Genomic DNA, 21,387 nt, shown 5'->3' with positions numbered 1-21,387 from the left:
GTGGGTCCTATTAGTCCTAGTCCCCATGCACTATTCGAGGAACTCACCACAGGCGGGGGTCTTCAGAGCTGTGAGGGTGGGGGTCAATGGCAGGTATACAGAACCGGAGGGTCCACTGTCCTCATTTCGCAGCCACGTGGGATTCAGAAGTGTTTCCCGGGTGGAACGGGTGGCATGCCACATGACGTGGCCGGTAGGGGAAGGCCAGGAGGGTGGCTCCATGGTGGAGTTTCCCTGTAGCTGTCCAGGGAGGGCCAGTGGGCCATCTGTGGCCCCAGGAGGGAAGCTGTGGGTTGACCCAGGAGCCTTCGGGGAGGAGGTGGTGCCTATCACCCCGATAGTGTTCCTATGGCTGGGGCTCACCTGGCTGGGGCTCCCCTGGCTGGGGTTCCCCTGGCTGGAGTTCGCGTGGCTGGGGCTCCCCTGGCTGGAGTTCGCGTGGCTGGTGCTTCCCTGGCTGGTGCTCGCCTGGCTGGTGCTCCCCTGGCTGGGGTTCACCTGGCTGGGGCTCCCCTGGCTGGTGCTCCTCTGGCTGGGGCTCGCCTGGCTGGTGCTCTCCTGTCTGAGGCTCCCCTGGCTGGGGTTCACCTGGCTGGGGCTCCCCTGGCTGGTGCTTGCCTGGCTGGGGCTCCCCTGGCTGGTGCTCTCCTGTCTGAGGCTCCCCGGGCTGGGGCTCCCCTGGCTGGGGCTCCCCTGGTCCATCCCCAGACCCGGGGCAGTGCTGGGCACCTCCTGCTCCACGCCTTTTCTTGTGTTGTTCCTGTCATACCCGACCACACTGCTGCCCCCTCTTCTGGGTGAGGGCTCTGGGGTCCAGGCCTGGCCTGCTGCCGGGGTGCCCTGAGGGTGCCCAGGGCTGGGTGACAAGGTGAAGTTCTCTAGGCCGAGGGCTGCTGTTCCCGTGCCAAGACCTGGGACCGTTACCCCTGTTGCCGCAGACGGCCCACCGCCCGTGGGGCTCGCCAGGTCACCTGCCAAGACACATCCACTGTCAGAGCCTGCTGGATCCCACCCATGAGTAAGAGCCCTCCCAGGAGGGCAGCATGGCCATCCAGCAGGACTGCTCTGCATCCCGGAGTGGACCTGGCCAGGGACGCAGGCGGGCTCAGCCAGCATTCAGGAGTGTTTCATGGGCCCATGTTTGCAGGCTCCCCGGGGCTCTCTGAAGGCAAATCACGCCTCTCCACTGGATAAATGAGGAAACTGAAGTTGAGGCTGAGGGATCCACCCGGGGGGCTACAAAACCTGGGCTTGAATGCAGGGCTTGGTTCTCATAGGCCTCAGATTAATCCATCAGGACTCTGGGAAAATGGGACAATTTCCCCCAGATTTGTGCTCAATGTGGGACTTGGTGCTGGATGCTGTCGTCGACTTGCAGGACATTAGGCAAATAAGAAAAACAGAAGACAAGGTGTGGGATGTTAGGAAGCAGGACAGCACACGCAGTGTCTAAGGAATATTCTCCCCAGGGAACTGGTCTCTGCTGCTCCTTCCAGCTAGAATGCCCTCAGCGGGGGCTGGCAAGCCAGTGGCTGGGCGCCTCTGCCACACCTGTGTCCGGGCCGACATTGCTAATCAGTCACTGCATTTTAGGTCCCTACGTGGCCTCCTCCTGCTGCTCAATTCAGCATCCCAGGTATCCCCGACCCACTCATCAGAACTGGTCCACAGAAAAGACTGGGGGCCGATACAGCAGGACTAGAGCTCAGCGGCCCCCATCGAGCCTCCCTGCAGCTTCTCTGGGCTTCCACACTCTCTCGGGCTCCAGGCCACACCCTCTTGGGCTCCAGGCCACACCCTCTTGGGCTCCAGGCCACACTCTCTCGGGCTCCAGGCCACCTGGGAAGGAATCCCCCGACCCCGGGCTGCATCCTGACTTCTGTGGGCCCAAGGAACTTGGCCTTCATGGACCCCTGCACCCCTCCACTTAAAAATCTATCAAAAATTACATTTTATAATGGTGTTTGGATAGAGATGAGTGTAATCCAAGCTAGATTCATTGTTTTATGTATATTTACTATCCTTCTATTAATTTCTTTCTTCTGATTTTAAAATAAATTGAAATGAAAACATTTCTGTAGGCCCCTAACATTACCATAGGTCCTCAGCGCTGTGCCTATGGAGAATTGGACCTTGCCCCACCCCCAGATTCTCGGGCAGGGGGTCTTCCCAGAGTCAGCAGGGGGGTCGACACGTACCCTCACAGGCCCGGCCTGCGCGGGAGGGGGTGGCGTCCCTGGTGGTGCGGCACTGGCAGGTGTAGGAGCCCTCCAGGTTGATGCACCAGGCAGCCGGTGAGCAGTCGTGTTCTGCGCTGTCCACACACTCATCCCAGTCTGCCAGGGGGAGACACAAGTCAAAACCCATGAGAAAACAGTCAAAGAGTGATCAGAAGACAGACCCATGCTGGAAGGAGTCCTTCCTAGCCGTCTTTGCAGTGAACGGCCGGGAGCAGGGGCACTTTTGGGGCATCCGTCCAACACTCTCGTGACAAGCTTACGGCCTACCTGTGCCCACCTTCACATTGGTTGGCTTATTTGGGGGCAAAGATTAGGAAATGTTCATTCCTTAAATATTAGCACCCATGGGTGTGCATCTAGCCCTCTCTTCTTCATTCTGTTTCCACACCCAAAAGTTGAAATGTTTTCTCCTCTCTCTTTGATGTGCCAACATTCTCCAATACTTAGTGTCTCAACCAAGAAATAGGAAAGTAACTGAGCCAGGGGTGGGGACACAGCTGAGTATAACGTGAACTTTCTGCATGGGGGGTGGGGGTCCAGCTGAGTATAACACGAGCTTTCCACGCCGGGGGTGGGGGTCCAGCAGAGTATAACATGAGCTTTCCACGCCGGGGGTGGGGGTCCAGCGGAGTATAACATGAGCTTTCCACGCCGGGGGTGGGGGTCCAGCGGAGTATAACATGAGCTTTCCACGCCGGGGGTGGGGGTCCAGCTGAGTATAACACCAGCTTTACATGCCGGGAGTGGGGATCCGCCTGAGTATAACATGGACTTCTCTTGTCGGGGGGTGGGGTCCAGCTGAGTATAACATGAACTTCCCACACCATGTTCTAGAGCACCCAGTTGTCTCCACAGGTATGTTCTTCCTCCTGTGCCCAAAGACTTGTGATGTCATGTCACCGGGGGGCCCGCCTGAGGGGAATGAAGGTGAGGACAAGGACAATGTAGCTCCCATGGGGTGGCTGAGCTGAGGTCGTCAGGGACCAGGCCCTGCTGGACGGTGACAGTGCCTGCTGTGCGTGCTTCTGCAGAGCTGCAGGTGGAAGTGCTCGGGAATGAACCCACACCCGGCATGCCAGAGAAGTTCCAATTCAGTTGGAATTTAAGCCATGATGCAGGACCAGTTCAGTTCTGGGCAAAGAAAACCCTGCTGCTGAGTGCTCTGAGGCTCGTTTTGTGGGTTTTTTTCTGTTGTGCTTCCTGCGGTCTCCACAGAAGCAGCTTTCCTGGAGAACAGCAAGCTCGTCAGCTGCCACAACAGCTATGCCACCACCCTAGCATGGCCTGGGGGCTGCCTTGCCATCAGAACACTGCTGGTGCCAACCCACACCTCTTCCTGGGGTGCTACTCAACCTCCAGCCTACAGGTAACTCTCCTGGGGGTGCTCCGGGTTGGGGTTGGAGCCTAGGCTGGCTGGGCTGCAGTCCACGGAGGACAGCAGAGGCACCAGGCAAGACGCTGGCTCAAACCACCAAGCACCTGATGTCTATTTTGGTGCCTGGTGATTCACCTAATCTTCCCTCCTCCGTCCCCACAGACAGCTCCCAAGCGAGCTCAGAGGAAGGCGCTGACAGCTGTATTTAGTCTTGCATTAAGCCTTGAGGCTTGCCGGCCCTCCAGTTCAGAGGAAGAGGCAGGTGTGGGAGCAGGAAGAGTTGCCAGTGAGCCTCTGCACCCTCCCGGGCTGGCCAGGCAAGGGCGCAGAGCCAGCGAGAGCCCAGGGCAGGATGCTGCACACTGTTCCCGCTGGCCCCGCAGCTGGGACAAGGGCTGAGCCCTCTCCTGGAGCAATGGGGGCAGCTGCTTCAGAGACTCCCAGCCCAGGTGCCCCTCCTGAGCTGGCCCCACCCAGAACAACAAGCTGGAGAGGGTCCAGGAGCAGATACAGACCCCAGATCTCCTGGGCCACCCTGTCCCAGCAAGGTGCAGGCTCCTCAGTTGGACCATGAGCTGCCTTTCAGGGCCCAGGGCGTCCTCCAGAAGTGATGCCCCTTGGACTCTCCTGGGGGCGTGTGTCAGATTCACACTGGGAGAAAGAGGGCACAGAGCACCTCATCCTAATGCCACCGCAAATGGACGCTGGACAAATAGCGGTACCCGTGAACCTAAGGAAAGGAAGCAGCCTGCAGTAGGTTAGCCTGGCCAGCAGGTGAGGGGGATGGTGACAGCCCCAGGCCAGGATCCTCACTCACGGCCCTTCTCTCACTCTGCAGAGGGGATGGAAAGGGCTCGCGCAGTGGCGAGGCGGGTGGGAGCAGGCAGCCAACTGGAAGCTTTGGGGAGCTCAGCTCCACCTACTCTGGCCCCAGGAAAAGCGGCGTTGATTCCAGAACCCCAGGAGACCCACAAGGCCTCTCACGCAGAAGGATGCCAGTGGGAGTCCTGCTCCTCTGGCTGAGATCGGTGCAGAGGGTTCACAGTGGTGCCTCGTAGAAGCTCAGTGGTCTGACCCTCACTCTAGAACAAATGCACACTGTATGAGAATCTCTCCTGAGAGCAGATGTTGGGGAAGAGAAGGAATAGGGGCCGTGCTGTTAGGAGCAAGAGATTGAATGGAAGTGATGTGAGGGGTACAAAAAGGAGCCCCATGAGGAGGAAGGACCAGTGGGAACCCAGGGGTTGCTAGGAGACCTTCCTAGATGAGCTCTCATCCAAGATATGAAAGTTAATCCTGGAAGAGTCAGCCCTGAATGCTGGAGGGGCCATCAGAAATGCACTGTCGCCATGCACAGGCACTGGGCTAAACCCACACAGGCATTGTGCCTTAATTTACTCCATCCCCATAGGAGGTGGGATGTTGCTGTAATCTCATTCCGCAGATGAGTATACTGAGGCCCAGGGAGAGGAAGTCATTTGTGCAGCATCCCACAGTGAGTGAGTGTCAGAGCTGGGATTCCAACCCATTCCGCCTCACTCTAACCTCTTCCTATGGGGCAAAGTGAGCAGGAGGCTTGGCCGCTGCTGTGAGGGTGCAACTCGTAGGCGCAGGGGGCGGCTCAGCCTCCAGGCCTCCCAGCACATGGTACGTACCTCCTGGGGAGAGACCGAACACATGGCCACCTACACAGCCCACCGTGACTGGCGCAGGAAACCCCAGGCCCTGGGATGGACGGCCTAAGGGTAAAGATAAGGTCACGACAACCTGACCCCTCCACGGGCTGCTGTTCGCCTCATCTATCGGGGTTGGGACATGTTGACGCATGGGCAGGGAGTGCTCCTGAATGACTGAGGAATGCTCTAGTTGTGCCAGCAACATTATTTCTACGTGGACCACAGCGCAAATACCTTTTCTTCTTCAGAGGAGCTCTTTTTGTGTTTTCGTTTCTTGTTTTTTTTTGCCGAGTAGTATCAAATGTCTTCTTCTGCAGATCCTCGCCGTGAAGGTGGGGCTCTCAGGGGGGGTGGATGTCCCCCTGTAAGCTGGGCTCAGGCCTCGTGCTGCCTCCCCAGGCAGGGGCGGTGCCCCATGGTTGCTCCCCCGACTCTGGCGTCTAAAGACACCAGTAGTCATGGAGTCAAAAGAGTGCAGAGGCAGGGCCGCCTCCCCAGCCATGCACGGCCTGAGGCGTCACCATCACTGGCCACACAGCTGACCCCTAGCTCAGGAGACCTGCCTGCACCAGCACCTCAGCTCTGAAATGTGGAGGAAGCAGCCCACAGCCTGCCCGGGACCCTGCCGGGCAAGAGCCTGCAGAAGGAGCTTAACAATTTCTGCAGGACCACTGGAACAGCGTGGGGAGTGGGGTGCTGCAAATGCTTACAATGGATTCATCCAGTCCTAGAGATGCAAGACACGAGTCTCCTGTGGCCGCCATCACAAACACACCAGCTGGGGGGCCTGAAACAGCACAGATGTATTCCCGCCGTTCCGGAGGTGAAGTCCAAACTCCAGGTGTCGGCAGGGCCGCCCTCCCTCTGGGGCTCCAGGAAAGGGGCTTTCCCAGGCCTCTTCCAGTGTCTTATCTTGTGGCTCCAGGAGTCCTTTGGCTTGTGGCTGCATCGCTCCAATCTTGGCCTCTGTGTCTGTGTCTCCTCCTCTTGTCTCGTATAAGAACACTTGTCACTGAACTTCAGGCCCACCCAAATCCAACGGCAGGAGGACCTCATCTTGACATCCTTAACTTAATCGTGTCTGCAGACACCGTTATTCTAAATAAGGTCACATTCTGAAGTCCCAGGTGAACATATCTTTTTGGAGGGGGCCACCATTCTACCCACGACATCCCTGCTGCCAAGGTTCTCATTTGGCAGGGATCTGGAATCGCCTGAGCCCTAGTCCCAGAGGATGGGAGGAGGGAGGCAGGGAGGTGTGGAGGGCGGGCTGGGTGGCATCCACCTGAAGGCTGGATCCACCTGAAGGTTGGATCACGGGGTCACACACTGAGGACCCTGCTGGGGGCATACCCTGTGGACCCCAACCTCAGGCCCTACCCTGCAGCCCAGCTAGGTGGGATCTTACCAGGTACAGGGGCCACTGTAGTATCTCCATCCTTAGGGAGTGCCAAGTGAACAGAGTAACCCCAGGCTGAGGTTTCCAGGCATGACTTCAAAGAGTAGATCCCCCCACACCCAACCCAGTTCTTCCTGGCACCTCCTGGTGGGGGAAGGTTGGGACAGGAAGCCAGCACGTGGCTGAGCTCCAAGACCCAGCACCCCAGGACATGACCAGAGAGGTGCCCACTCCACAGATTGAGCCCAAAACTGGAGCTTGTGGATCTAGAGACTGTGTGTGCCCTCACAGCCAGGAGAGAACTCCGTGCCTGCTGTAGGACGGCAAGAACCTGGTCTCCGTGCCTTTCTGTCTCTCTCTTTATCTCTCTGTCTCTGTCTTTGTATCTGTCCTGTGTCCATGACCTCCTGCTTCAAGGCAACACCAAGTAAAATGAAATAACACACAGCGTAATGAAATAGACACACAGAGGCCGGGCACGGTGGCTCACGCCTGTAATCCCAGCACCTTGGGAGGCTGAGGCAGGTGGATCACCTGAGGTCAGGAGTTCGAGACCAGCCTGACCAACACGGTGAAACCCTGTCTCTACTTAAAATACAAAAATTAACCAGGCGTGGTGGCAGGCGCCTATAATCCCAGCTACTGGAGAGGCTGAGGCAGGAGAATCACTTTAACCTAGGAGGCGGAGGTTGCAGTGAGCCGAGATCGTGCCATTGCACTCCAGCCTGGGCAACAAGAGCGAAACTCTGTCTTAAAAAAAAAAAAGAAAAGAAAAGAAAAAGAAAAAAAAGAAAAGAAATAGACCCACAGGTGGGCAGTTGTCCCGCTGCCCAGAAGTGCTGGGGGGCCCTGACGACAGACACAGTGAACTCCTGTCCCTTTCCCCCGAGGGGACCTTCCAGCCCCATTTCACTCAGTGTCCTGGGCTGACCAATGAGACACAGGTGAGCTAGTTATTCAGGGCTACTGCCCTGGCCCCTGGTTCCGGTGGAGGAAGATAGAATAAGGATTTGCATTTCTTTACCCTTTGAAATAAAGGAAAGACTGACTCAAATAAAGTCACCAAGAGGATTTCTGAGCTGGAGGACACCAGGCAGCAGGACGGGTGGCCGGGCCATACCTTGCACGCGTGTCCCCTGCCGGTCAATCTGGAACACTGTGCTTGCCAACAGGGGCTGGAGTATGGGGGCCAGCATGGAGATGCCCATGGGAAACCCTGGGTCCTGCACGGTGAGCTTGAGCCTCACGACCACGCTTCCCGCCTGGAGAGACACGATCTGCATTCTCAGCTTCCCACTTCGGTACAAGTCAGACACCGCCGGTGGGAAGGAGCTCTCGACCTAGCCAAGAAGAGGCAACAGCAGACATCCATCAACGTCTTCACGACCATTAAGCAGGGTTCCAGGTGTGACCGATGGATGGTGCTTGGAGCCATTTGTCTCCTCTACAATCAAGAGGAGGCACCTGACGACCGACCTCTCAGAGCACGCAGAGAAGTCCGTTCACAGCACCTTAGCTGGGCTTTCCCTGGGATGGCCGGGCCTGGCCTGGTGTATGCTGGGGACTCACAGTGACCACTGCAATCAAGCTCCCAGTTGTGGAGCATCAGGTGGACAATCCCCTCTGAGTATCCTGAAAACTGGTGCGAAGGTCATTTGTGTGAGTGTGTGAGAAAGACTGATTGATTCATAGATGGATTGATAGATGGAGAGGCCCCACCAAGGAACAATGCCTAAGGCTATTTGGAGCTATCCCCCCTCTTACTAGGCTGTATCCCACACAAAACACGCACACAGAGCCAGGTGCTTAGGGCTACCCATGCCCAAGCAAGGGAGATACCAGCCTGGTTCCCCGCCTTTGTGCCAACCCACACTTGCACACACAAGTGAGTTAACATTTAAAAAGGGAGGGAATTCTCTGAAAACACTGAAAACCAGATTCCCCCTCCAGGCGAATGTTGGGAAGCAACACTCTGTGCGTCTCTGGCATTTCTACACATCTTGCAAGTAGACGCACTAACTGCCCTTTTGTTCCAGAATATCTTTCCAAGGATGTTTGCATAGTGAACAGCCTTGGGAGGGAGAGATAGTGGCTCCCTCCAGAGCAAAGGGCAGGTTTGTTACTGTCTGATGTAACAGATAATGTCTCCTTCTGGAGCCAGTGCTTGCACCCATTATAAAAGATTCAGGTTCCCTAGAGTTGGGGTTCCTCAGCTCAGGTGCAGACCCACTTTGTGTGCTTCATGCCCCTGGGCCCCTCTGCATCACCTCTGTGGGACTCGGGTGCAGGAAGGGGAACCGGCACAGCAGCACACGCATGCTGCCTGCTGTGCTGTGAGTAATACAGTCTTCTGTCTCTGGCCCAGGAGTCTCGTGTCTTCTGCCAGCATCCATGAAACTGTGGCAGACTCACTTGTTAGTTTGCAGGGAGGGTAAAACCTCAGACTTTATGTGATTCTTGGCAGTTTAGGAAGTCACTTCTCCCTCCAATGCACCATCTGTGGATAGATGGTGCTTCCCACTGGCTTGCTTCTCCCTGGCTGTCTGCTGATGTCTCCCTTTAGTCACGAGGGAGGAATGGATGCCATGATTGTTGGTAAATGCTTCACTAATGAAGCTACCCCATAGCTGGAAGCCAGGGCCCTCAGACAGAAGGTTCCACAGAAAATCCAACGGTAGGATTAAGTGGTGTACACCATTTGAATAAAGGCACATATTTTAAAGATGGATTGGCCCAGTATCTGGATTAAGTACCCCATAAAAGCAGGGGGAAAGCTTTTGACCAATCACTGTGCGATTTGGGTTTGGCCTCCCCTGAAGCTGCAGTAACATGTATTTTTGCCACAATCCCAGAGGAAGAGCTGGGCAGGAATTAACGGCTTGTGTTTGATGTCCTCACTCAGAACACCCAAGAAAAGATTTCTGTCTGCATTGTGGCTTTACCTCGTGAAGCAGTTGTCTAGAAAAGTCCTGGTACTCCACGCTGCTGCGGTTGAGTAACTTCTCCGTCAGGTTGTGGTTTACAATCTTTATTGTAAAGATACCTGGGCATCTGAGACAGACAGTGAAACAAATTAGCCTGTGGTCAAAAGTCACACACTTGTCTGTTAATGTTTTCCATGAAGCCTACTCTTTGGCGGATAATTTTTTTTAATAGATTGAGGCATGAATCTTAGATTGAGGTACCCTAATTGGGGGAAATAAATGTAAGAAATGAGAGAATAAACAAACACTTTTATGTCCAGGGCAGAGACATCCCAGGAAGGAGGTACAAACGTCACACACAGCCCGTACCCACGGGAACTGGGATTCAACCAGAGCATGGAGGGTCCTTTCCCATGGGGTGGCTGCTGCTTTCCTTTGCCCTATTCACAACCACAGGGCCCAGGAGGTACTCACACGACGAGGCCCTTACTCAGGCCCCCAACATCAGGGTGACCAATGGGTTCCAACCTGCCCGGGAGGTTCCAGAATTTAGCTCTGAAAGTCCAACTTCTCAAGAACGTACTCTGCCAGTCAAAATGGTAGGGTTGCTTACTTACAAGGGAGGTTGCGTTATTTTGGGGCATAAGCAAAGATGGAAAAAAGCTTCAAGATGGGACACGGGAATATTCATCTTTCATTACTGAAAGGAAACCCAACATGCACAACCCAAGCGTCGGCGGGCACAGGAGCAGGTCGGCGGCAATTCTGCACGTTTCTCTAGTTATCTAACAGCCACCCGCAGCTGTGCCCCACCCTGGCTCTCTCCCAGCTGGCAAGCTACAGGCCATCAGAGTGTGTCACCTATGCACGCCACACTGAAGGCCACAGAAATGCCACCAATGTTATATATTGTATATTTCCCAGTTGGGGCCCCTGTGAATCTCCCATCTTAGCAAGAGGGAGTAGCACTCCATGTGGCCTCCGATTCTCAGGCCCCGACGTATCGCAGAGCCCCGTGGACTGGCGGTCTCCTCCAGGGCCCTGGGAATTGGACTCCCTGGAGGCTCTGGGCATCAGCTGCCACCGTAACACCTGCCCTGCTGCCTCCCGGCGTCACAGGCTCATGACAAGGTGGAATTAGACAAGGCCTTTAAAGCAAATTGGGCTCCTTAAAAAAGGGCTCTATAAAAAAAGGGCATTTTTATAATCTGGAAAAGGAAAGAAAATCAAGGCTGGGAAGTGGAATAGGTTGGTAATTCTAGAGTCTTCTAGAGTCTTCCAAATTATCTGTGCCTGACATTGGAATGCAGGTATTTTTTTTCCTGAAGGCACGGGGTTGGTGGGTGGGGAGGGTGAGGGCATGGGGTTGGTGGGTGGGGAGGGTGAGGAGGGCACGGGGTTGGTGGGGTGGGGAGGGTGAGGAGGGCATGGGGTTGGTGGGGTGGGGGGGGTGAGGAGGGCACGGGGTTGGTGGGGTGGGGAGGGTGAGGAGGGCACGGGGTTGCTGGGGTGGGGAGGGAGCTGCAAGTTCCTATTGCTTTTCCCAACAGAGATCAATTTTGCACCCTGGAGGATGGTTCTGTAACGGAACTGCCTCTCAGGCCTCAGTTTCCAAAAAGGGAAAAGAGTGTCCCTCCCCTCAGCCCTGGAGTACTTTGGAAATGAAATGAGAAGATGAGGTGGAGTCAGCTTGGAACGGGATGCCGTGTGCACAGTGGAGGGCTTGTGTCGAGGGTGGCCGGGGTGCTTGAGGGCTTTCTGGATGCCCGTGTTGGCTGCTATGAGGACTTAGCTTGAGGTCCGCCCCAAATCAGTTTGAAAAGGGGGTAGAGCCGAGCCACAGAAGGTCACTCATTCCGCCATTCATTCTCCACCACCACTCACTGTCACTAGCATTAACCCCTGTGAGTGAGAAAGGCCCCAGTATGGTCTTCATGCAGCAATTTGTATGCTCTGTACGCTCTGCTGAGACATGAAGCCCAAAGCCCACAGCCCAGGGCTCCCACTGGCTCTACGTCAGGGACACACATCGGAACCCAGAACCAGAACGGAGCCCCAGCAACCCCACATTCACACCCCACAGCCACAGATGCCAGCCTGGGGGAAAACTTCCACCAGCCAGGCCTCATCTGACCAAGTCTAGGCACCACTGGGCACCAGGCAAGTGGGGAGCAAGACACGGGCAGAGCCAAGTGGGCTGCCCGGGACAGACCCAGATGGGCCACACCGGCTGCCTTCCTGACACAAGTCCCAAGTTCATGTGTGCGTCATGTGTGTTTTGGAGACAAAAGTTGCCTCCTGAGATCACTTGAGCCCAGGAGTTTGACACCAGCCTGAGCAACATGGCAAGACTCCATCCTTATGAAAAATAAAAAATGTAGCCTGGTGTGGTGGTGTGTGCCTGTGGTCCCAGCTACTAGGGAGGCTGAGGTGGCAGGATCACTTGAGTCCAGGGGGTCGAGGCTGCAGCGAGCTGTGATCATACCACTACACTCCAGCCTGGGTGACAGAGCAAGACCCTGTCTCAAAAAGAAAAAACGTTTTGTCCCAGCACCAATGTGGTGGGCATGGCATTCGCTTTACATGCATCATGAGGGAAGCAAGGCGTGAAAACGTCAGCGATGCTCCCCTCTCGGGGAGGGAACTTAGACGGCCTCAGTGCTGCTGGGTAAGCAGGCAGGGTCTGGATCTGCCTGCCAGGAGCTGCCGCCTTCTGCTTTATTATTATTATTTTATTCCTTTGCTTCACCCGAGCTGATGCCTTATTGGTGCTTCTGAGTCCACATGTTGTCCCCTCACATGGCAGAGTGAACCCCTAACAGGACGACATGTAGGGAAGCGAGGGAGCCAGTGAAGGCACCAGCGGGCCGGTGCAATGCCAGGCAGGCAGTGGGATGACTGGGAGGGGAGGGAGGAAGTGCAGGGCGGTCAGTGACTTCTGGTGCCCTGGTTATAGGAAGAAGAACGCGACATGCTAGGGCCACGGACCTGGGATAGAAAGACAAGCTCGCAAGCTAACGTGGGTCTCTGACTGGGGGTCTTACTGGTTTTGATGGTCAGCGTGGTGGAGACGTCGGCCCCGCACCCCTGGTAGCTGGTCTTCACCCTGTACAGCACTCCAGCCTCCAGCCCAGCCACCGCCAGTGCCTGGCTCTGTGTCCTGGCACTCCTGAGCAACTCCATACCCCGGTAAACCCGGACATGGAAAGTGTGGTTCTGTGTAGAATTTAAACGCCAGGATACTTGAAAACTGTCACTGGTGACGTTGAGGACCACGTAGTCACTGACTGGAGGACAATCTACGAAAGCACAGACAGAGAAGATGAGCAAAGGGTCAGTGAGGGCGGCTTTCTCTTCTGAAGCAGGTAACACAACCTCATCTCAACTTGGTTCTCACCGATGTATTGATCAAGTTGACCCATCCAGGACAGCACTGGCTATTTTTTGTTTTTTGTTTTGAGACAGAGTCTCACTCTGTCACCCAGGCTGGAGTGCAGTGGTGCGATCTCGGCTCACTGCAACCTCTGCCTCCCGGGTTCAAGCAATTCTCTGCCTCAGCCTCCCGAGTAGCTGGGATTACAGGCACTCGCCACCACGCCCGGCTAATTTTTTGTATTTTTAGTAGAGACAGGGTTTCACCATGTTGGCCAGGCTGGTCTTGAACTCCTGACCTCGTGATCCACCCACCTCAGCCTCCCAAAGTGCTGGGATTACAGGTGTGCGCCACCACGCCTGACCCACTCGCTGTTTTTTTTTCCAATAATAAATGAAACCCATTCATTCAAAACAGAGGTATCAATCTTCTCTCTCTCTAGGCTTCTGAGTAATTTTGGAAGGTAGCTCAGGATTGCATTAGGTGATGGGGATATTTGAGACGAAATGGAGAAGCAAGAGGTCTGAAGTTGAAATCCCAGCCTCTCTATCACTGAGCCAAGTTAGAGGGTGGGAGTCATCCAAGTGTGCCTGTGTCTACACAGTGAACAGCATTGAGTCGTGGGGCTCTCTGGGATCCAGAATCGGTGGTTACTAGAAAGTCAGAACAGTCTCTCTGGGGACCCGTATACAGTCATGGTACAGAAAACATTTGTAGCAATGGCCACGACAGTGTAAGGTTTCTGTGCCACATCTACAAATACTGCCTTGCCAGCCTCTCCTGAGGCCCTGGGCTGCTCTGATTCATGACAAGCACTTGATCATTTGCACGAGAACTTCTGCACTGGGCTGACTCATCACGCCGTAAACAATGGCCTCATCAGGAAGCCGGACTCAGAAATCAGGCTGAGCTTCCTTTATTGCCCTTTTTATGCTTTCCTATTGAAATCCATGCCTCAGAGAACAAAGCTCTGATGTACCAACCTATATATATTCTAGTGCTCAAATAGCATTGAAGCTCTTTTTTGGTTAAAAACATTCTGGCTGTACAGCAAGTGTCTGGGCAGTAAGAATTATATAAAAAGTAGACGGCCCCCAGTCTACGCACCAAAATTTTCACATCAGAATTTAAGCTCTATAAAAATAAGCAACAAAGAACTTTTAAAAATATATTTTGCAAAACCATGGTAAAGAAAATAATAATTTTATAATGTGTGGCTTCCCAAAGCCTTTTCTGTAAGGACTGGTAGGATATATGCTTTCTAGTATCATGAGAAGAATTCTGTTTTTAGACACACGTGCCTGCTTTCTCCCAATAACAAAAAACAAAACAACCCAAAACAAAAAAACCCAACACTATCCAACTCATTTCCCTTTTCGCCTTGGCTGCTGAGAGGCTCAGAATCCAATTTAGTGCCCAGTCACCACCACGCGACATAGCCCTGCTGTCTCCTCCTTCCAACCTGAGACTGAGCTGCCTCCTTTGAATCTTGGTCCCTGTGTAGGTGAGCTCCCTCACTGAGAACCCTGCCGCTCCACCTCCCAGCAGATGAGCATCTGTTACTGGAATCTGGACAGGCTTCACTCGGACAGGATCAGTGACATCCATCCAAATTCTGATGTGTCCTAATAACACTTCTAGGATGTGGGGTAGAATGTAGTTTTTTAAAAGACGCATCTATACTTTTTACAGGATTGTCCAGTGATTTTCGGCATACTGGTCAGAGAAACAGACATAGATTCATTCTTCATGATATTTTCTTTAGTGGCAAGAAAAGCAGAAATGCTTCAACTGAGGGTGGCCCAAAGCTTGGGACCTGACATTGTGGGTGGCACCCCCGTCTCCAGGGTCACCAGAACCCTGGAATCAAAAAGACCCCCCACTCACTGCCTGGCCTTCTAACAACCACCCAGCTTCTTAAAGTCTGTTCCTTGGGAACATATGTCTCACTGAAAAAGGAAGGAAGGGTTACAATTTCTTTTCCAAAAAGTCTGCTAAAAGCACTGACTGTTCTATTTTTGTACAGTCAGGACACAGCCCCAAGCATTTTTTTAATCCACGTTGGTGGAGGATGGTGTGACAGCAAAACGCCCTGCAAACAGGAAAGTGGGGCGGCCACGAGCAGGCACAGCAGCTTTAACAGCAGCCCCCAGCCCACACCCAGGGCTCCAACCTTGCCTCCTTGTTGCCATTCAGATCTCAAACTTGACGCAGAGTGAGAGAGCACATGGGTGGGACAACAGATGGCCCACCCAGATTACAGGCCATTTAAAAACGCATTCTATAAGGAGTGCTTCTGAACGGAGCAGAGTTAAAATTAAAAGGGCACCCGTACTTATTTGAAAAGAACGCAGAGGAATGGTGTTTGGAAAGAAGTCTCAAAGGGTACGGGGCTGGCAATGCATGCTTTACCTCTTTTAATAAGTATATTTACTCTTTAAATTAAGACGCCAGGGGGTTTTTGGATCACTGGATGGGGGACCTGCAAACCTGGCATTTCAAATGCTGTGAAACCCTCCGAGGCATCTGCAGAAGCTGCTGTCAGTGACTTTTGCAACTAAGAGAGATTGCGAGCATTTGGGGAAAAAGAATCTCATCTAATCCAAAGAAATGCATTATCCCTGAGGACAATGTTGCCATCCAATATCTGTGTGGCCCTTTCTCCAGTATGTTACCTTGAAGCATTTGGAATTGTCCATATTTGACCATGTTTGACCAATAAAGGCACCAATTTCTTATGGCTCAATTTTTTTTTAATTGAGCATCTACTATGCACCCAGCATCACCATAAACACTGAGGGAACAATGATGAGTTAAGGTCCACAGTGTCCAAGCTAATGCAGCATGCATTATAGCAGCAGTAGGAACTTGCAGGGAGCTATAAATTAACTCCCTGGTATGAGCCCCCTGCAGTACTCCCTCCCATGACATCCATGTCACAAACCAGCCAAGCTATCAGCGACATGGTTACAGGTAATGTTTCCTGGGTGCTGTGTGCACCAGCCATGTTATCCTATTTAGTCCTTACAGCAATCCCAGGTAATAGGTTCTTCTAGGATCCCCATTTTACAGAGGACAAAACTGAGGCCTAGAAAGGTCAAGTAGGTAGTAAATGGCAAAGCTGAACAATAGGAAATAGCAAAGTTCACTTGCCTTACTACTAAGCTTTCCTATCACCAGTAGTAGGCTGAATAATGAGCTTCAAAGATATCAAGTCCTAATCCCTGCAACCTACGACTGTGACCTTATTTGGAAAAGGAATCTTTGCAGATGTGATTCAGTGAAGTGTCTTCTGATGGAAAGATAATCCTGGATTTCCCAGGTACACCCTAAATGCAATCACGAGTGTCCTTACAAAAGAGAATCAGGGGAGATTTATACACAGACACACACACACACACACAAAGGAGAAGGCGGTATGAAGCTGGAATAGAGAAAAAACAAAGATGTTGACCTTGAAGATGGAGTAGGGCTGGGCGTGGTGGCTCACATCTGTAATCCCAGAACTTTGGGAGGCCAAAGTGGGTGGATGGCTTGAGCCCAGGAGTTTGAAACCAGCCTGGGCAATATAGCAAGACCCTATCTTTACAAAAAACACAAACATTAGCCAGACGTAGTGATGTGTGCCTATAGTCCCAGCTACTTGGGGGGCTGAGCTAGGAGGATTAATTGAACCTGGGAGGTGGAGGCTGCAGTGAGCCGAGACTGTGCCACTGTACTTCAGCCTGAGTGACAGAGCAAGACCCTGTCTCAAAAAAAAAAAAAAAAAAAAAAACAACAGCAGAAGAAAACAAAGGAGTGATGCAGCCACAAGCCAAGGAATGCCGGCAGCCACCAGAGGGCAGAGAGGCAAGGAATGGATTCTCCCAGAGCCTCCTGGGAGCACAGCCCTGCTGGCAACCTGATTTAGGCCCAGTGGTAACTATTTCAAATTTCTGGTCCTCAGAACTGTGAGAGGATACATTTCTCTTGTTTGAAGCCACCCAGTTCATGGGCCTTTGTTAGGGAAACCCGGGAAACTTACATATCTCCCAACCCTTCTTTAACAAAATTTCATGGCAGCTGTTCCCGTGGCTGGACAGCACAGCTTGGAGAGTTTTCTTTGTGTTGTAAAACCAACCAACCAACTTCTAACGTGCTAAGGCCAATCTCTCTTTTGTTGGACAGACCTTGGGGTATTTTAAAACTAGAAATCTTCCTTCTACCCCTGACTCCTCTCTTCCAGGGTAGGCCCCTATAACTTGGTTTTTGGTTTTTCATTAGCCAGGACACCCTCCTTTGGTTACCCTTAAATGGGGACCCTTTTCAGTGTCCCCCTTAAATGTGGCCCTAGAAAATGATGCTCTTGACTCTGGGTTTGTATGACCCAAGGCCACGGCAATGCGGATAATCTAAACTTCAGGCCCCAGAGCCCTTGCTCCACAGCCCCCCCCATCCACAGCTGGGAACACAAGTTCAGAACTTTGCCTCTATCTGGGTAAAGCACCCTGGGTTCTCCACGTCTGACAGTCTGGCCCTTGTTTCTTCCCGGGCAGCCGTGACTCATCTCTGGTTCAGCAGGGAAGGTGCCGGGGATGCTGTTTCCCTTAGCAATATGCAATTGGAATTCACTCTAAACTGCTGATCTGGAAACACTGGATTAGTGTGTCCTGCCCTATTAGAAGTGAAGCTGGGGCCGCGCAGCCTCCCCTGTTTGTGTTTGGCGGTTGCTCGAGCGGCCCTGTATCCTGACGCAATCTGGCAGTTCACTGTGCCAAGCAACACGGCAGAGTGTGACTGCCAACAAACCTAACCGTAAATAGAATCTAATATTTTTCCAGATGACTGACCAGGGTAAAAATAACTATTCGGAAAATACCTGTTTTCCAACCTTCTGTGCTCACGAAAGGGACAGGATTCTCACCCTGGAAGCCACAGAGCAGGAATCTATAGACAGTTCTCTACAGAGCTTAGTGGGGTGCCGTGGGGTGTGGACGCGGCGCAAAGTTCTAAGTGGATCTCAAGGCCACGTGCTGCGGGGTACAGGAGTGTTCTCAGTGTTTTGCTGGCAGAGCTGGGCTGGAAATTTTTAATACCTGGAGACCCCGGGGATGACCACTGTGAAAACCTCTCTTTCCGTGATTGATCCAGGAAACGTTTGTGGAGTGCCTGCTGTTTGCGGGGCACCAGGGATTCATCTGCGAGCGGGTGGAAGGCAAGTCCGCTCTCCCCACACAGCCTCATTCTGATAGGAGGGGAATGTTCCTGGTGATGGGGGGAAGATCTGACCCTGGAGCCCGCCACATCCACAGCTGGCTCTGGGAACTGGTCCACTCCCCCAACCCCTCGCCCACAGGACAACGAGAAGAGCCAATCAGAACCTTAGGCTGAACACGGGGTCTCCTGCCTGCAATCCCAGCGCTTTGTGAGGCCAAGGAGGAAGGATCTCTTGAGGCTGGGAGCTTGAGACCAGCCTGGGCTACTCAGTGAGACCTCGTCTCTACAAAAAAAATTTAAAAATGAGCCAGCTGTGGTGGTGCATGGCTGTGGTGGTGCATGCCTGTGGTCCCAGCTACTCCAGAGGCTGAGATTGGAGCCTGGGAGCTGGAGGCTGCAGTGACCGGTGATCACGCCACTGCACTCCAGCCTGGGTGACAGAGTAAGACCCTGTCTCTATAAAAAACAAAAAATAAAATTAATTAAATAAATAAATAAGCCAGAACCTTAGACTCCTTTTCCTAGTTGGGTTCTAGAATGCCAAATAAAATAATTCAACTCTTCTGGAGCTCTACCCAACTCTTGGTCCTAAGCACTCATGAAGGTTGGAAAGGGCATGGCGGTTTTCCTGAGTGCACTGGGACAAAAGGCAGCCCCTGAGGGCGGGGGAGAGCCCATCACACTCTCAGGCAGGTCCCCGCCAGAGGGCTCCTAGGGAAGACGGCCTTGGCACACCGGGGCGGCAGGGAGTCGTGAACAGCTGGTTCATGTGCGTCTTCAGAGGACCAGCCTTGGGATCTTATGCAAGAAAATCACCTTCGTCTCCCTCAATTTCCTCTTCTGAAAAAAAAATGAGCTTAAGGATAGTAGTTGCCTCTTGGGGTTATTCTAAGAATTTAAACGAAGCAATACCCAGAGTGCTCAGAGCAGAGCCCAGAGCGCGTGAAGTGCGGGCAACTGCCAGCTGTGGTGTTATTGTGAACAAAGGGACGGTCCTCACTGTTGAGTCCCTTTTAAGGAAAAAGAACATGGAAATTAAATGATTAACGAATTCAAATTGGATATAAAGGGATTCTCTGTAACCCCTGTCACAAGGTTACAGTTCCAGACTCTTGAAAGCAACAGAAGTGCTCCCGTGAGGGGAAAGAATATTATATGATTGCTTTAGAAAGCCACTAGTTTTCAACCACCAATAATTATCATGGTGAAAACCAGGCTTCTTCTTGGAAACTTTATACACATTATATAGGAACTGAAGAAAGCAGCTTATAAAATTACACATGTAGCAGGATTTAAATAAGGTTTAAAAAAAAAAAAAAACCTCAACCCTGCATTCAATAAGGTCAAAACCTGGAAAGGAACAGGGAATAGAAAGAGCCGGGATCAGCTTCGCCTGTCTTTTGAGAGACCCCCTGGGAGTCCACAGCCTCCTCCACATCAGGCTTTCCTTCCCTCAGCCTCTTCATAGTCAAGCTTCCCTGCAGGATTCTCGGCTATTCTCGCTTCTTTCTCTCCTCCAGCTGTCTTCCTAACCCAGGCTGCCGGCTGCTTCCCTTCTGCGCTCCTGAAGTCTGCACCGGATCCCCGCAGTTCCCACGGGCACTTTCCTGCCCTGCTGTTACCCATGCGCGTACCCTCCCTGCTTGCCGGCCAGCTTACCGCTTGCTCGCTTGGGGCTTGCTGAGCCTTCCCTGCTGACCTTGCTGCGCACGCCCTTCCAGCTGTTTTCCTGCCTTACCCAGGTCCTCTGCAGCCTCTCCTCCTGCACTGACCTGGCACTGTTGGGGTTCTCTGGCCACAGGCCCCAGGCGTCTTCCCTTCTCTCAGCCATACCATGGTGTAAGTGTCACCTGGAGGTGACCCTGGACTCACGTGTGCAGCCCAGCCCCGCCTCTGTGCTCCAGCACCACGAGTCCAACTCAGTCAGCATCCTGGCACCTCCACTCACTCCATCTCAGCTATAACTATTATTGACAATAATAACAACAGCTCGGGTCTTCCCCATCCCCTCCAATGGAAACACCTTCTACTCCACTGTTCAATCAAGATATCTGGATTCCGTCTTCTTTCCTTTTTCCTCTTCTTCACTGAATTAATCAATAAGTTCCAGAGGTTCTATCTCTAAAATGTTGCCAGAATCCCTTTCTCCACCACCTTCCACACCCTAGACTCCTGCACTCAGAGTATCGTCTTTATAGCACCTTCCTACATTTCAGGTTACACAGTTACTTCTTCTTCCAAGCTGCTTGATGGCAGAGCCAATCCCGTGTGCCAGTCCTGGCTGGTACATCCCTCCCCACGCCCAACAGGGACAGACCTGGGCACGTTTATCTACATGCTTCCCCCCACACCCAGTCTGCTCTTCTGCTCTCCAGGCTGATCCCGCGATGCTAGGGATGGTCCCAGCTTATCCTCGTGGTTCCAGTGCAGACATCAGTCATGCCCTTTCATGTGCCAAAATGTCTCCATTTCCACAATCCACTAGACAGGCAGAGATTAGGACCTGCTTCTGCATGCTTCCATTACCAGCACCTAGCACAGTGAATAGCACCTAAATCAACATTTCCCAAGCCAAAGAACGGATGCGAGGGTGGCCCACTAGGAGATCAATAATGGCTGAAAGAACTAAGTGTATTCTGTGCCGGTGAGCCAGCCGTTCCCTCTTGGCAAGAAGAGTCCTTGTGGTCTGAAGACCATCCAGCCTTTAAAAAATGCCTTCACCCTTTTCCCGTTTCAAAGAAAAAAAGGGCAGCTCACTGCCGGCACTCATTTAATTTTACATAAACACGCTCTTTGGGGCTGAAGCAAATCTAACTGATTTTCAATATGAAAACAAAATATAAAAACTGTTCTTGGAATTACTTCTAAACAGAACTAACATCAGAACTGTCTGAATCATCAGAATCATCTATTTCAGAAAAACAGGTTCAGCAAATGAATCGTCGGCCAACAACTTGTTTGAGAACAATGTTAACAACACATGCGGGACTGCTGTTTTCTAGGATTTGACATTTTCAGTGATTGAGAATCACTGTATTTTGTAAATGGAAATACCACTACTAAAAGCAGAATGCTATAAGTAGAATTGTGTCCTTTGTTTCCAAAGTCAATATACCAGAGTGATGCGAAAATAATAATAAAAGCAAGATATTTCATGGCAGAGTTATCTCGGGGTAAATGCTGCAGCTGTAAGCACTGCTGGTG

At 52.5% G+C, this 21,387-nt stretch overlaps 1 protein-coding gene across 1 annotated transcript in view; it reads right to left on the bottom strand.

Moving 5' to 3' along the window:
• UMODL1 (uromodulin like 1) overlaps positions 1–21,387 on the bottom strand; it is a 72,359-nt gene that overhangs the window by 31,608 nt on the left and 19,364 nt on the right. The window contains exons 7-11 of the mRNA XM_055373635.2: positions 12,647–12,913; positions 9,633–9,733; positions 7,811–8,030; positions 2,199–2,336; positions 48–971 (exon numbers count right to left, since the gene is read on the bottom strand). Coding sequence (XP_055229610.1) covers positions 48–971; positions 2,199–2,336; positions 7,811–8,030; positions 9,633–9,733; positions 12,647–12,913 — 1,650 coding nt within the window. The remainder of the gene's footprint in view (positions 1–47; positions 972–2,198; positions 2,337–7,810; positions 8,031–9,632; positions 9,734–12,646; positions 12,914–21,387) is intronic.

The sequence above is a fragment of the Gorilla gorilla genome, chromosome 22, assembly GCF_029281585.2.
Source record: "Gorilla gorilla gorilla isolate KB3781 chromosome 22, NHGRI_mGorGor1-v2.1_pri, whole genome shotgun sequence".
NCBI lineage: Eukaryota > Metazoa > Chordata > Mammalia > Primates > Hominidae > Gorilla > Gorilla gorilla.
The sequence above is the reverse complement of the archived record's forward strand: the minus strand, read 5'-3'. Positions and strand labels throughout refer to the sequence as shown.